This window comes from Desmodus rotundus, chromosome 3, assembly GCF_022682495.2.
Source record: "Desmodus rotundus isolate HL8 chromosome 3, HLdesRot8A.1, whole genome shotgun sequence".
Classification (NCBI taxonomy): domain Eukaryota; kingdom Metazoa; phylum Chordata; class Mammalia; order Chiroptera; family Phyllostomidae; genus Desmodus; species Desmodus rotundus.
Window position 1 is genome coordinate 44,255,881 of NC_071389.1, and position 16,795 is coordinate 44,272,675.

Below are 16,795 nucleotides of genomic sequence, written 5' to 3' on the forward strand. Positions count from 1 at the left end.
TTTCTTGTTCCTTTTGCAACTACCCCAGGTCACCTCCGTCAGGGTGAACCCAAAGCAGTTTGGATTAAAATCGCCTGTCACTGAAAGGACAGAGTTGTCTCAGATGTGAAGAGTTAGGGTTTGGCTCCTTCCTCTGGTCAGGGACGACTTGGCCTGACTTTAGGAAGCTCCTGTGGAGACTGTGACTCTCCTTTGCCAAAAGCTCAGCCGCCTCAGGCAGGTCCCTGCCTGGGACCAGTGCCAGCACTTATCCCACAGAAGCTCCGGGAGTCTGAAAGAGAAGTTTCCTGAGTCATGTGCTCCTTTATGCAGAGTTCCCAAAAGATAACACTGCTTTTAATTCTACCTCCTCAGGATGTGATGGTTAAACGTTAGATGGTATCTCTCAAAAGCCTTTGAAGCTTCTTAGGACTTTATTCTGTAGAAAAGCCAGGATGGGATTTTTCTGCTTATTCAGAATCTCCTAACCCTTCCCTGAAATCCTCCAATCCCTTCCTTTTATCCTTGGCCTGCTCCATCCCCAGGGACTGACAGGCTCATCTTTTTGCCAGCTTCTTCTGAAGTTAGCTGGTCTTGGGCCAGGGCCAAACAAATGATGAAGGAAGTGCTGATGTGCGTTGGTGGGATCTGAAGTCGGCCTGTGGGTCTCAGCTTCGTGACTTCTTCCAGGTATGATTATGAGGAGGTGGAGGCCGAGGGCGCAAACAAAATGATGAAAGACTTGGAGGCCCTGATATCCGACCGCTCCTTCGTGGGGAAACAGTTCTCAGTGGGTGACAAAGTTTACACCGTGGAGAAGGTTGATAACTTTGAATACAGTGATCCAGTGGATGGAAGCATTTCAAGAAATCAGGTAGGAACAGATTTAAGTGGGTGTGGGAGAGACTCCTCAGAGCTTCATCTCTGCGACAGCAAGGAGAAAAAGAAAAAGGCCTTGTGGTCATTTCTGTCTTGCTGCCCTGCGTTGCCAGGGTAGCTGTTCTCAGCTGGCTTTCTGCCGAATCACACATGACTTGCCCGTGTGCTCACAGGGGAAATGGCTATGCCCTGGTTCCTCGCACTCCTCTACGCCCTTTTCTGCAGTTCTTAGCCTAGCCTCCAGAGGGACTTTTGTACCCTCACAGGGGTGTCCAACCTGCGGCCCGCAGACTGCCTGCGGCTCAGAATGGCCATGAATGTGGCCCAACACGAAATCATACACTTACTTAAAACATCATGAGGGTTTTTTTTGTGATTACGTGTTGCAGTGTATTTAATGTGTGGCCCAAGACAACTCTTCTTCTTCCAGTGCGGCCCAGAGACACCAAGAGGCAGACACCCGTGCAGCATGTGCAGGATGTGTGAGAGTGTGCGGAAAGGAGCCCCTGAATCCAGGGGAAAGAACTGCTGCATTAGGGATCAACCTCTCTCTTTTCTCTCACGAGGTTATAGCAGAAAGCCAGTGTGAGAGTCATTGTTATACACTAATAACTCTAATGTGTAAAAAAAAAAAGAAGAAGAAAGAAAGAAAGAAATAATAGCCCTGGCCAGATGGCTCAGTTGGTTGAAGCATCATCCCATATGCCAAAAGGTTGTGGGTTCAATTCCCAGTCAGGGCACACACCTAGGTTAGGGGTTCAATCCCAGGTCAGGGCCTGAATCGGAGTCAACTGATTGATGTTTTTCTGTCTCTGTCTTTCTCTCTCTTTCTGTGCTTTCTCTCTCCCCCCTTCCTCTCTCTGAAATCAATAAACATATCCTCAGATGAGGATTTATTAAAAAGAAGCAGAAATAGATAAGCCATTCACAGAAGCATCAACTTACTATCTGTGGCTTGTGACTTATAGCCAACCCTAAGTTCACAGCTGAGGACCTGGACCAGGTCTGGATGGAGACATGCTGTTAGCTTGCTGAGGACCAAGGCCACAGGCTGCGTCAGCCCTTCTCCAGGCTTCTCACAAGTACGCAGGGCCCACAGTCCTCTCTCCTCTGGTTCTGTTGTTGTTATCACAGAACGGACTTATCTGTAATAATTTAGAAACAGATAAGAAAGAGGAAGTTGCAGATTCTGTTGTAGCTTTCCTGTTTGCTTTTCCCTGACAGATCCAGATTTTTGGACTGGTTCTTCTCTAGGCATCTGACGGGCTTCGGAGGAACTGGGGTGCGGGGTTTATTTGAAATCTCTCTCCGGAGAGCAGGTAGTGGATGGAGTATTGTCACAACGGCCCTCGGTGCGTGGTGTTTCCCTTTCTCAAAATTCTAACACAGTGGCTTTTCTTCCTGATGCCTTTTCACCATCTGTGAGAACTTTGGGTCCAGTATAAGCAATTGTAAATTATGTCTGAGATAATTAGAAAAAGAGAGACCTGGGGTGAAGGAGGAGGGGTGGATGTAGAAAAGGGAAAGGTGGGGCCCAGGGGAGGGCAGAGCAGAACCGAGGAGAAGTTTTTGTGGTAAAGCCTTCACAGAGAGAATGGACATGTAGGAAAAGGCCCCAACCCTGCCCTGCCTCCTGCAGCTGCTAGAGGGAGGAGGGCAGCGGAGGGGTGCGGGGCAGTGTCGCCACGAGCAGGGCCCGCTGTCTGCGCTCTGTGGAGGAGGTCAGCAGCTCTGCATTCTGTAACAAGAAAGTCTGAGGATTGATTGATTGATTGATTGATTGGTTTTAGAGAGAGAGAGAGGAAGGAAGAGCCAGAGAGGGAAACACTGATTTGCTGTTCCAGTCATTTATGCATCCATTGGTTGATATGTGTATACTGGGGATTGAACCCACACCCTTGGCATCAGGATGACACTCTAAGCAACTGAGCTCCCAGCCGGGGCTGGAAAGTCTGAGTATCCAGATGGAAGCCCAGGTAGGAGAGAAAATCTCCCGAAGCAGGTTTAGCATCTGCAACCAAGTGCAAAGAATTTAGAAACTTCAAGTTGAAGCTGTGGGAGAATGAGACCAGTCCTGGTGTGCTTCTGGAAAGCAGGACACGGGGAATGGGAATCAACTGTACCCCGCTGTGATGGCTGACCTGGGGGTGTCCTGCGTGCATTTCATCTGCTGTCTCCACTGCTGAGTGGCAAACCCTGGCTGGGGTTTGGTGACGAATAGCAGATGTGGAGTGGTGTCTTTCCTTCTGGCCAGCCTTTGGCTCTGTACAAAACTCTTCTCTTTATGGAAGAATTCATAAAGATGGATGGGTCCTAGATAACTGTCTTGCCCAGCCTTCTCACCTCAGGCTATAGAACATCTATGCAGGAGTCCCCCACCTTTTCCTCTGAAGCAAAAAGATGATTGAGGATGAGAGATGTGGACAAGGAGGAGAAGGAGAGGACAGCAGAGAGGGGGCTGGGCTTGGCATCATACCCATATGGACCCACTTTTAGTCCTCAGGCACCGGAAGCAGTCCTGTCTTATAGGTGGGGACTAGCTGGTCTCTGCTGTTTGGAGCGTGCAGCCTCCTGTTTTGGAGGCTCTCTGCCAGTGTTTTACAGAGAGTTCTTCCTCTTGTCTGCCTGGAACCTCTTCTGCTCTGGCTTCAGTCCTTCCTGTCCATATTTCCCTCCTGTCGAATTTCTGCATCTAATGGCTTATTTATTTATTTACTTATTTATTTACTGTATCAAGCTTTAAACTGAGATGTTTAGTCCATAAATCAGTGAAGTTGGGAGGGGGGCGGGCCTGGTGTCACTAGCCTCCCCAGGTTCAAGTCTCCCGCCTGACCCTGCGAATGCCTCTCCCCCGTGAGCTCAGCCCCCATTGCTTGGGACAGACTCACAGGGCTCAACTGCCGCCATTTATCAAGGATCTAAGCTCCTGATTGATCGAGTATAGATGAAATTATGATCTCCAAACGAACCCCTTGTAATTTGCTAGCCTTTAATCTCCCTTCCAGCGTATAAGGGGAAAACGTCTCTGCTTATCTTTTCCAGGGCTTGCGGCTCCTTTTTGCAGATGGCTCCCGCATCATCTTTCGACTGAGTGGCACTGGGAGCGCGGGGGCCACCATTCGACTGTATATCGACAGCTATGAGAAGGACATTGCCAAGATCTACCAGGACCCCCAGGTAATGCCCAAGCCCTGTAGCTTGACTAGTGCTTTCTGTTGGAGGGAATGATAATGGTTCCATCAAACTTGTGCTATTACAGCGTATTTCACAAATCATCAAATAGGTGTGCTCACTTTCCAGCATGTCTCCTTCAGTACGTCATAACAACACTAATAGCTAACAATTATCGGAGCTTTTTCTATTTGCCAAGCTCTGTTCTAAACCCATTGTAGGAATATGCCCATTTCAGTCACAAATGAGGTGGACTCTATTATTATCCCTACTGCAGATAAGGAAACTGAGGCACAGAAAGGTTAATATGAGTTAGTAGGCTCATATGCCTCGTAAGTGGCAGATTCAGGATAGTAATTTTTTAAAAAAGATTTTGCTTATTTACTTTTAGAGAGAGGGGAAGGGACAGAGCAAGAGAGAGAAATATCAATGTGTGGTTGTCTCTGTGTGCTCCCCACTGGACACCTGGCCTGCAACCCAGGCATGTGACCTGACTGGGAATTGAACCAGCAGCCTTTTGGTTCACAGCCTGCACTCAATCCACTGAGCCACACCAGCCAGGGCAGGATAGCTAATTTTTAAATCAGCCCCTCAGCTGGCACTCTGGTCTGTCCCTGCTCGTTTGCCACTTTGCTTGGTCTGATTGCCCACCCTGCAGAACACACGCTGCTTCTAGGTTTGGTGCTGAGGGAGAGAGTTTCATGACCCGGCAAGAAATGCCTTTATGGAAAAGTCAGTGGACTTGCAGCCTGGCTGTTTGGGTTCCCAGGCTCATGAAAAGAGTCTCCAGAAGTATGTCAGAGTATGGCGTGGTCCTGGGAGCCGGGCACAGGACAGAGAACTGGAGGACAGACACCCCAGTGGCAGAGCCAAGGGGGAGCAGTGACACACAGGGTCGAGTGTTCCCACGTGCACTCCCCGTTTTGGTGGATGCTCCCCAACCAGAGCACCAGAGCAAAAATGTCCAGGGAGTGTTGTACACTGGCGCCTTCTTGGCAATTCACAGCACGCACCGCATCTTAAAGGCACTGAGAAGACTTGCAGTAGAGACACCTGTTTCAATGGCATTCTCCACACTTACTTTTGCTCACAGCCTTTCTTCTTCAAACACCCAATTAAAATCCTGTGAAACTCACTTGAAAACCCCTGGCACAGTGGTTTTGAGCATACACTTTGGAGTCAGATCTTTCTCTTAATTCAGTGTTTGCCACTTAGCTGTAGTCATTTCAACATTCTGAGTCTTGGTTTCCTGGTCTGTGCAATGCCAGTACACTACCTATGAGACAATCGATGCAGAATTCTGAACACCCAGGCTGGCACGTAGGATTAGCTTTTGAGAAAGAGTGGCTCTCATATTTGTTTTTATCACAAAAACAGGGAGGTGAGAGGATACTTCACTTTACGTTTTTTCCAGGGGCCAGGCTCCAGCTTCAGTCATCATGAGTTGTGTTACAGGCATCCCTGACACTTAAACAAAAGACATTGCTGTCTGCATGCTAACCCAAAGAATAATAGAGAAAGAGAAAAAGAAAGGAAGGAATTGTGTTTCTCTGTCTCAATGCCTGGAACATGGTAGATGCAAAGAATGTATGAGAGATAAGTTTCTTCTGGACCACAGTCCTGAGCAGGTGGGAGGGCGCCGAAGGGTGCAGGGTGCCCACAGCACCCAGGTGTGCCACCGTTCCGGCTGGGGCGATGCCTACACTCACTCTGGAGCTTCCGGGGCGCAGCCTCAGCACTTCGTTGGGACTGTTGGAGCCCCAAGGGGAAATGGCCAAGTGGTGTGGTCCCATGTTGGTTTTCTAGTTTTCACCTAGACATAATCAGTTGTGGAGGCTCCGATGAGGGAAAGCGACAGTGGGCAGTAGAAAGTGTACTACTTTGGCCTTGCCCTTGAGTACTTGGTCAGATCCCCTCTCTGGATATCCGTTGCCTCACCTGTAAAATGGGCTGTTCAACTAGAGAAGTAGTTTTCATTTTTATATTAAAATATTTATTTATTTAAGCAACAGGAGAATTTATTTTCCTTAAGTGAGAGGAGATGAGAGGGGAGGGTTGTTGCATTCTGAAAAGAGCTCTTTGGGTTCTGTGTGGGAAAAAGACTTGGAGGATGCAGAAGTGGATCCGGAAGCACCACTTTCCAGGTTAGAGAGAGAACGTTGATTTAGCAACAGCTATGGCACTGGGCTGGAGAGAAGTGGGTGCCGTTGAGAGACATGTAGAAAACAAACAAACAACCAGAAAGAAAACTTATGCTTGCTGGTAGATCGGAAAGGGGCTGGTAGAGAGGAAAGGCAAAGAATGACCTAGTTGTTTCTGTGCTTTATGTGGCAAATCGTGGTGTTGATTCGCTGCAACAGAGAATGCCGGTAGGGGAAGCAGCTGCCTTTGTTTTTAGACTGGGAGAGTCGGAGGAGCCTTTGGGACTTGGGCAGTCAGCTGGGTCAGGAGCTCAAAGGCAAAGTCGGGGCTGGAGCGACGGATCTGTGTCTAGAGAAAGTGGTGGAAAACGTTCTCTTTGTGTCTTTCTCAGGTCATGTTGGGCCCCCTTGTTTCCATTGCTCTGAAGGTCTCCCAACTCCAGGAAAGGACGGGACGCTCCGCACCTACTGTCATCACCTAAGAAGACAGGCCAGGGGCAGTGCGTCTCTCCACCCCGGGACCCCCAAGTCATCTGATTGAAGAGCATGGTTAGAAATAACGTGTACTCACCCACCCAGGCTTTTTAGGATTTGGTTTTCCCACTAACCAGTTTTTGATGAATAGTACGTTTGCAAAGCACTACCAATTGAGATGCCCGTGGGAGCCACGTGGGAAAGAGGGGAAAAGGACCCAGGGGCTTATGCCATGTCAGTCCCTTTTCATGCCCTTTTCATGCTGCTGTGTGGGGGTTGTCTCCTCAGTGCCAAGTTCTGTTTACACTACAATGTAACATAGAGGTTGAGCATCAGCTAACAAGGCCACTTTTAATCCTTAGGATGGGCCAGTGAAATGTCAGTGCACCTTTCTTTCTCCTTGGTGACCCTTTCCCGCCATTTACTGTTTACATGGAATCCAGCGAATGCAATTTCCGCTGCCTTCTCTCCAATCAGCTCTTTTGTCAGAGTGAGACGTACTTGTCTACAAATTCCTGCCTTGTTTTGCAGCATAGTCCCATTCACACAAATATTTTGGGTTATTAAAGCAAAATAAGCTACTATTTCTTGGTGTCTTTCTTCTTAATTATAAAATGCATGTTTCATTTCAGAAAGAAAACAGCTTGGTTGTTGAGAGGGAAGTCGGTATTGTATTTTGTTTGGATGTTCTAGATAGAAAAAAGAACTTCTCTGTGCTAGATTTAACTTACAGCCAAGGCTATAACTTCAGTTCTTAGCAGGGTCCTCTAAGGCCTCGACCCTTCTGAGGAGGGTAAAGTAAGCTTGACATGGTTAACGGGAATGAGGGAAAGGAAGGTGGTTTTCAGGAGGTCTTAAATGGCAAAGCACTGCCGTGTGTCCTGTGGTGCTGAGATGCCGCGATGCCTGTTCAGGGGATGGAGGCAGAACTCTCAGAACCCGAGAGCGAGATTACTGGCATCTGTCGAGATGCCACGAGCCCACTGGCATCTTGTTCATCTTAGAACATCCAATCGAGAGTGTATTATAAGCAGTTAAAAGCACAGGCTTGGGAGCCAACAGCCTGAGTTTGAGTTCCACTTGAGTCACCTTTGAATATCCTTTTCCTCCTTTTTAAATTGGGAAAGAAAATAGTTCCAACTCTATGGGGGCATTGAGAACCTTAAGTGAGTGGGTCTGTGAGAAGCAGTGGGCACAGTATCTAACTCCTGGTAGGTTGTCAAAGCAGTGGGAACTAGGACTACACTTATTATAATATTTTTTCTAGATTTTTAAAAAAGATTTTATTTGTTTAGTTTTAGAGAGACGGCAAGGGAAGGAGAAAGAGAGAGAGAGAAACATCAGTGTATGGTTGCCTCCTACACCCCCTACTGGGGACCTGGCCCGAAACACAGGCATGTGCCCTGACTGGGAATCGAACCAGTGACTCTTGGGTTCACAGGCCGGCACTCAATCCACTGAGCCACACCAGCCAGGGCTGTTTCTAGATTTTTAAGTATTGGAAAACAAAACCTATAGCACTGGTATTTGCAATGTATTTTATGGTTTCTTATGAGCTATTCCAGACAGACAGGTCAGCCCTGTACCCCTCTGCCACCCAGCATGGAATCCCTGTTCCAGGTGACAGGGTCTTTATCTGGGGTGACATTTCTAATGTTGCCACTGAACAAGGGAGTCCAGCCCAGCAAACTCAGCTGAGCTTTGGCCATGATGAGACAAAGATGTGTAAGTACTATGTAAACACTGAGCTTTAAATGCCAGGCATTGTTCTAAGTGTTTTCCATATACTCTAAATGCTCCCAATAACTCTGTGAGGTAGGTACGTTGAATGCTCCCATTTGACAGATAAAATCCAGTTTTTTGCCCAAGGTCATACCGCTGGAGCGTGGTGGCATGCCCCAGGCAGCGCAGCTTAGCCCTGCACGGTTTACCAGTGCTTTGCCTCTTCTACTGACTGGCTCCAAATACCCCTGAAATTTAACTTATTAAAGAGTGATACTGTGTGCTTTGGGTGCCAGAGACTCTTAGTGTTAGCATTATTGCCTGTACCCTCCCCGAGATCTTGATATCTGTGTGTACCAGGAAACATGTATCGACCCACACTAAATGAGAGACGCTGTGGGAGCAAACGGACGTGTGATGCGGTTCCCGCCCTCCCGTTGCCTGTGAGACCACCTGGGGGAACGAGGCCCAGCACAGACGGGACACTGGGATAAGGGCCTTATGGGTTGTGTGGGCAATACCTGCTGTGGAAATCCAAGTTTCCCAGGCACCTCTTCTGTTTCAGATGTTGGGCTACACGCTTTCCAGCAACCTGCTAAGTGAGGCATTATTATTCTCATTTTAGAGTTGAAGCAACTGACGCTGAACAGAATTAGGTAATTTGCTCCAGGTTCCCAACTACCATGTGGTAGAAGTGGAATTTTGACCTGAATCTCACTTGCTTTCCGTGACCCTTCCCTGCCTCCCCATCTGTTGAATCAGCTGCAGACACTCCCAGGGCTGTGGCCCCTGGAATGGCTTCACAAAGTTCCTCCTCGGCCCTGGTCATAATTCAACTGCTCTCCCTGATCTCACTTGGCTACAGGTTCGGGAGCTAAAAGCTCAGGGGAGGAAGAGGGAGGTGGCTGGGCTGTGGAGGAGTGGAGGGTGGGTTGGGTAAAGGCCACCTTTCCTCCCTTTGTGGCTTCCAGAGAGACACCCCAACACTTGTGCCCCCACGAGTACCAGGAGACGGAGTGCCGAGAGGCTGGCCGGCAGCACGCAGCCAAGCTTCCTGGCCTCCCTGCGCTGATGTGCTCCATGAGTCAGGCCTGTTTTCTTTGGGGTGTGGTGCGCATTGCACGGAGAAAATTAGGTTGGAATTGCTTGGGGCCCAACTCTGAAATTTCACTCTTCTCCTCCCTCTTGACATTCAGCTCTCATTTTAGAGGAGCAGATTCCTATTCAGGGGTGTTCCCCAGGCCCAGGAAATGGCCAGGCTTCCAGTGGAGGAGCCCTGCCTTGGGGAACAAAAGCAAAAGCTGAGCTTGCTGCAGTGACGGGGCGGGCTTTGGGGCCTATGTCCTTCTGCCTCCTCTACCCGGAGTCTATCCAAGCTGTTTTCTGCTGCATTTCTTGTTGACTCATTAGATAGGAATTGGCTGTAGTTTTAGGAGAATCCTTCAGAAAACACATCCCTATGTGTAAGAGACGCTCTCCGTGAGTTTTCACATTCCAAACCCCCAGCAGAATGAGTAACAGCAGCCCTCGGGCACGGTGTCACTGCACCTCCCTGGGTGACCGCAGAGCCCTCCTCATGCCCTCCGGCTTTCATTCTGGCCCCTTGATCCTTTTCCCCCAACATCAGCTAAGTGCCCTTCAAATGCTGAAGTCCAGATGCCTCTGTGTGGCCTACAAGGTCATGCAAGCTACCTGCTGCCTACCCCAGCAACTCCCCTCCCTCCCTTCCTGCCTATGCTAGATGCTTCAGCCACGTGGACCCATCTGCAGTTCTCTGGAAATTCCGTGCTGTCTTGTCTCCAGGCCTTCATTCCTGCTCTCCTGGCTGCCTGCATCACCTTCCCCCGACACCACACCCTCCACCCTGTTCCGCAACTCCTGCTCATCCCTCAGGTCTCAACCTCAACATCATCCTCTCCAGGAAGCTTTTCCTGAGCCTCCAGTGTCTGGTTCAGGAGCTTTTTCAGGTATTCCCGCAGCACCTGTTTATGGCACTGACCACACTCTGTGTGAACAGCCTGCTTATTCTCCATCTCCCCTGCTGCCCTGGGAACTCCTAGAAGGCAGGGACTGCCTTTTTTATTAACCTTTATCCAGGATCTAGCCCTGTGTCCAGCACATAGTAAAAGTTTAATGAACAATTTTAGGAAAAAGGGAATGAAATCTAGTTGCGTGGCAGAGTGCTTTCCAATGCTGTGAACTCCCCAGTCAGCTGAGGCGTGATTGCCTTCACATCACAGGTGGTAAGTGACTTTCACAGCTAGTGAATGCCTAATTATGACCTCTCTTCAAGCTCAGGTGTCCAACCTTTTGGCATCTCTGCGCCACACTGGAAGAAGAATTGTCTTGGGCCACACATTAAATACATTGCAACATGTAATCACACACAAAAAATCTCATAATGTTTTAAGTAAATTCACAATTTTCTGTTGGGCTGTGTTCACAGGCGTCCTGGGCCGCATGTGGCCTGCAGGCTGTGGGTTGATCACCCCTGCTAGAGGTCAAAGGTGAGAAAGCACCCAGGAGAGTCAGGGTGGATACTAGCCGCAGGTGGGAGGTCACTTTGAATAAAACTTGATTTAAATATTAAAAAGCATCTTATCTCCCATTGCTAAAAAAGTTAGTGGGCAGGAAGCCAGGGAATGCTTCACCAAATTAGCTTGAATGCAGAAAGAAGTTATTTTCCTTCAGGAAATCGAGTCAATGAAACCTCTAAGCCCTGAACTGACCTTCCCCTCAACCCGGTGCTCCCACTGAGCACATTCACAGAAGGGAAGCTGTGAGGGGGCCGGGTGGGGACCCTGGTCCTGGGTCCCACAGGGCGGGGCCTACAGCATATACTTCCAGAAGGCTCAGAGCTCCTCTAGGTCCCTACGATCAGAGTGTGGAGCATTCCCACAAAGCTGGCTTATCATCATGCAAAAGAAATGCGGCCGTTGCCAGCAAGAGCGTGTCTCATCTCTGCCCGTCCTGTGGGACTTCGCGGTGCTTCAATTTTCACCAGCTGTGAAGGCCCCACCTCGGATTTGTGAGCGTGGGCTAATGGCTGCTTTTCAAAAAGCACGTCTTCTGTGATTCCGAGCTGCTCTGCAGGTGACAGAAAGGCTAGTCAAGAGTAGCAAGGTGTTTGCTTTCATGACCGTTGTTCCGTGGAAGCTTTGTCTCCATTGGTTTCTGACAGCATTTTTGTGCTGTGATAGCAGGACTGTTACTTTCCCAACTACAGAAAGGGAGGCTCTGAGGGCTTATGTGGCCTGTTAAGAGCCTCACAGTCATGATGAACGAGAAAGCAGACCCACCAACTTCACCTGTCCTTGGTGTTCGGGGTGCTTTTTTGGTTTAGCCTCACTGTATTTAAGAAAGCACCCCCAAATCTAGTAGTGCTGCACTGCTGTGTGATCTTATCATGCCCACAGATTCTAATTAGTCAGGATATCAGATGGGGCACTATAGCTGCGGTAGCCATCTTTGGGAAACGCAATTTCCAAATCTTCAAATTAGTATTTTTCCCCAGTAAATGTATCATTCTGGGCCATGTGTATATGAGAATGAATTTAATTTAGAAATTCTTTTCACCAAGAGCATCCATGTGTCAGTTATATAAGTTTGGGCATTGCTATCTTCTCACATTCCCATGCCCATAACAGACAAAACGAATCAATTGCAGCAATTTCTGTTAAGCCTAGAAAGGCCTCCAAAACCCCCAAAATAATGCCCCGGACAAGGAATATTGATCAATGGTAGTGGAGTTGTGAATGAAATCTTATTTGTTACATCGGTGGAATATTCCTACTTTCACGTGTTTAACTAACATTTGTGGGTGTGAAGCCTATTTGTAAATTGATGAAAAACATGTGCCCAATGATTTTATTGATGTTTTTAAACTCAGAAGTGAAATAAAGCGTGACTTTACTACTTTAAGGTTATGGCCCCAGCTTCCTTCTACACTTTGGCTCTTTCCCATCTCCCACCTGGCAGCCTCAGCTGTAACAGTCCCCGAAAGCTAGTATAGCCCTTTTCAGGGCACTTCACCTCCCATTCTTTCATTAATCTTCTCAGCTGCGTTGTGAAATAGGTAGATTTGCAGTAAACATGACATTTAACAATCAGATTATTTGCCCCAAATCATACAAATCACTAATAATAATATACGTCAATCACCTTTTAGGCACTAGATACCATTTAATTGCTTTACGTACACCGGTTCATTTAATCCTTAACACAACCATAAAGGTGTGTGTTATTAGCTCCACCTTACAGATGAGGAAGTGAAGACTGCAAGAAATTAAGTAATTTGCCTAAGGTTGAAATTAGTCAGTGGTGGAACTGAGATTTGAAACTGAGTTGATCAGACAATAAAATCCAAGTAAAATCTAGAACGGGAACCAAGGGCTCAGTTACTTTCTTTGGGAAATTAAATGTTATTCGTATCTGTTTTTTAATGATGGTTTTAGAACAATGAACTAATGAAATGTTTCAATGTAAAATTTGATAACGTGTTTTTGACTGACGGGTACTCGTGGCAGGGAGGTTATACCACTGATGCTTGGGGAGAGGTCAGGTCTCGTGTAAAATAGAAGCCCAAGTTCAGGGGTCCCAAGTGTTGTCAACAGATAACCTCTGGCAATGTGGCTGCCTTACGGGAGGGAGGAGACACTTGGGGGGCAGCCCCATACACACAGTTTCCCTAGCCCAGTCTGGTGCTGGTCATTCTGCTGGGGAAGTGCTTGGCTTCATAGTAACGGGTTATCCCAGGACTCCTAAGTTCATGTTTATGTTCCCATCTCCTTGCTTAAGGGAGATTTTCTTTTCTGTCATACATAATTTCCAGAGAATGAAGAATTACCTTTAAAATGTCTCTTTTTTGGGTGTGAATGGAAAGGGGACCTCTAACAACAATACCAGGGATCCCCATTCCAATGCCTATATGGTCCCTGGCCCAGAGTGGGCCCACACAAGTATCTGAGGGACAATGACTCTCTCAGGTGTCTTTGGCACTTATTTCATTCCTATTGGATTCACCCACACCTTTGGCAGAGAACATCCCGCAGTGTGACAGTTCGAGCTAGCAGTGAGTGCTTTCCTTGTGCCGGGTGCTGTTCCAGGTGATGTGGAGCAACATTGATTCAATGCAGTTGAAAATTATATATTTTGAAATATCAATTCAAGTTGCTCTTAGTTCAAGAAGGGATTTGAAGCCCAGATGCTTTTCTCCTTTTGAAAAGTTTGACTTTGGAGGAAAATTTTCCAGCTTGTCAAGGCATACCCTTACGTGCTTTCCTCTGGAAGCCAGAGCGTAAGCCATGGTGGCTCAGCTGCCACAGAGTCAGGGTGTTTTCTGTAGATCACGTGCAGTGCGATGTGACAAAACCTGAACAGTATGTTCATGAAAGGATTTTTTAATGGCTCTTACTCTTAACGGACTCTGCTTGGTAGTTCGAAATCATTTTGTGATGCTGCAAATTAAAATCACACTGGTCAGGCCAGCACGGTGAGTGAGCGAGCTGCTTTTCTCCGGGCTCTGTGAGGTGATTGCTGTTATCCCCATGTCACGGACGAGGAGCCTGAGGCCCGGGGAGGGCGTAACCTACCTGAGCTCGCAGAGCTGTAAGTGGTGGGCAGTTAGACTCTAGTCTTTTAAAAAAAATTAGATATAACTCACATACCAAGAAATTCACCCTTTTGAAAGTGTACAAAATCCTAAAAAAAACCTGGTGCCCATTAGCAGTCACTTCCCACTCCCCTTCACTCCAGCCCCTGGCAACCACAGGTCTGCCTACTGTCTCTATAAATTCGCCTGACCTGGGCATTTCATATAAATGGAATCGTAAGACGTGTGACCGTTGGTGTCTGTGGGGCTCTTATTTTAGCACAGAGAAAATGCCCCTAGACCGTGAGCTCCTCCGGTGTGAAGACGGTTCTGTCCATCCCTGTCTTCACAGTGCTGTGCGTCCACTGTGCTTATTAAGTGAGTGACTGAACATGCAAATGAACTGTGAAGCAAATACACATAGACACCAAGTAAACTCAGAGTCTGATGCCTGCTGAGCACGTGCTCGAGGCCTGGCATGGTGCTAAGTGCTTTGCAACGGTGACCTGACTGCATCCTCATGACACCCTTCGTGAGTACTGTAACATGCCTATTTCATAGATGGGAAGCGTGGTGAGGCTAAATAACTTGCTGCAAGTCCTAGTAGCAGTGGTGGAGGCAGACTTTGAACTCCTGTACCTGGTCTCTGTGTCTGCACTTCTAAACTGTATGTACCAGAAAGCCCTTTAGAAATAGGGTCTAGTCTCTTCTGTCTGCAGCAGGCAAATGGGGGTCTCTCCTGCGTTTGCAGCTATTTACTGAGCCCATATGATGGGCCCACCACAGCACTGTGGTGGAGGCCACACACTAGTCAAGAACAAAGACAAGTAAACCCCCAGTGGCAATTCCCCGGGACAGGCACAGGAAGGGAGGTAAGACTGCATCAAGAGCTGTGGGAATGGTGGTTCCAAGGCACTTGCCCAGGGCACACAGCCAAGGGCCTGTGCCAACCTTTCTGTCCTCTGCTGTTAGCAAAACACAGCTCCATGTGTGAGCTCTTGGGCTCACTGTCACCCTCCTCAACTCCCCGAGGGGCTGCCGAGGAAGGATGCCTCAACTAGGGGATTTTCCCGGCCTGTCAGGGCGCAGGCGGAGAACCCTGCCCTGGTGTCAGCTGCCAGGGCCCTGCCTTTGTCTCTCAGGAAAGCAGGCGGGCAGGTGGGCAGGTCAGCCTTTCTTCCCTGCTGCAGGCCAGGGCAGAGCTGCCAGCCAACTCCCTTAGTGTTTCTGGCCCGCTAGTGGCTTTTCTCTCCTCACAAAGCCTGCTATGTTGGATCTGGTTTTCTAAGTCAGAGTTATTTGATGTTCACCTCAGAACTCAGTGCCAGCATTCCACGTTGCCAGCCGCACCACGCAGGCCATGGTGTGAGAAGGGATTCAGGCCCCTGGAGCCCGGTCAGAAACTGCACTCCTCCGTGCAGGGGGTGGAGCCAGGAGAGGCTTCCCACACCCACTGCCCGACCTGTGCTGGGCCTGGACCCGGTCAGCCAGAAGGCAAAGGGGCTCGTGTGTCAGGAAGAGCCAGGCTCCACTAGGCCAAACCACCACCATGAGGTGCCATAGACTTGGATGCAGACCAACCCAGAGCTTGCCCCTGGTGCCCTTCTTCCTTTTCCCCGCACCCTGTGTCTCGGTCCAGCGCTCAGGGTCAAGACAAACGGAAAGGGGCGTCCTGCAGGTGGGGTCATGCCAGGATGCAGAGTACCCAGGCCAGGCTGGGCCTAAGAGGTGGAGAAAAATTGTCACGGGGGCAGCCAGGGGCCTCATAACTAAGGAATTCCCCCACTAAGTTGAGAGGGAGGCAGAAGTCCCAAGCCAGAGAAGTGAGGCAAATAGCAGAGCTATCGCTGGCTGCGTTCTGGTGGCAGGCAGGAAGAGGAATCACGAGGACAACAACCAGGAAGGTCAGAACAGGCTGCAAGGGGTCAGCAATGCCCCGGTGCCTAGTGGCCAGGTAAAGGTCTCTGTGGTCATCACCGGGGAGAAGAGATGGCTGAAACCTCAGCGTGAGATCGTGAAGTATGCTCAGTGGATTTTTCTTTGCATGCCTCCGAGATTGAGGGCGTCTCCAGAAAAGTGCCATGTTTGTTTCTCCCGGGCACACCGGGGTGTGACTGGTCTGGAACACGTTCTAATGTTGAAGATTCAGGGCCATACAAGTGAAATGAATTTCAACCCCAAACCCATCACAAGAGTTACGTTTATAAAATCTTGAAGGAGAGGGCTTTTTCCACCCGTAGCCCAGGTCTAGACACAAATGCTTCTTATTTTCTGTCCACGGAGAGGGGTGCATAAGTCTTTCAGGCCCATCATTCACTGTTCACTGAAGTGTCCATATTTATGTGTGGTGTGGGCAGGGGGAGAAAGGTTCTCAGATCCAATGCTCATCTCATTTAGGCCTAAGCCTTCCCTCTTTTTTCATGTAGCTGTTAAAATGTAACAATTCTCTTGTTTACCTTTGATCTGAAGAACTTTCCAAGGGACCTGCAGTATCAGCTACTCACCTGACCGTCTGTTTCTCAGCTTCCTACTTGTCTTTGCTCAATGAGGATTTCTTACGCTTTCTTGCAAGTTCTGTTGTGCATCTAAAAATATCTTTGCTATGGTTTATTGAGCATTTCTAGATATGTTTTGGGTTGTTGGGAGGTGTTTCAGTTTGCCTAGAATCTGAAGTCCTTTCTGCTCCCACTGTTTCCCCTTCATTCCATTCTTACAAGAGCCAGTGTGATCTTTAAAACAACAATAAAAAACTAAACCTTATCTTCATTTCACTTGCAACAACCCTTCAGTGATTTCTCATAGCTCTCTGCTAATTATGATACTGCTTTGTCAGTGTGTT

At 48.4% G+C, this 16,795-nt stretch overlaps 1 protein-coding gene across 1 annotated transcript in view; it reads left to right on the forward strand.

The window, feature by feature from the left end:
* The window catches only part of PGM1 (phosphoglucomutase 1), a 56,812-nt gene extending 49,586 nt beyond the window's left edge, over positions 1–7,226 (forward strand). Inside the window, exons 9-11 of the mRNA XM_024565406.4 lie at positions 670–853; positions 3,901–4,035; positions 6,563–7,226. Coding sequence (XP_024421174.1) covers positions 670–853; positions 3,901–4,035; positions 6,563–6,652 — 409 coding nt within the window. The 3' untranslated portion in view covers positions 6,653–7,226. The remainder of the gene's footprint in view (positions 1–669; positions 854–3,900; positions 4,036–6,562) is intronic.
* The last annotated feature ends 9,569 nt before the right edge of the window (positions 7,227–16,795 follow it).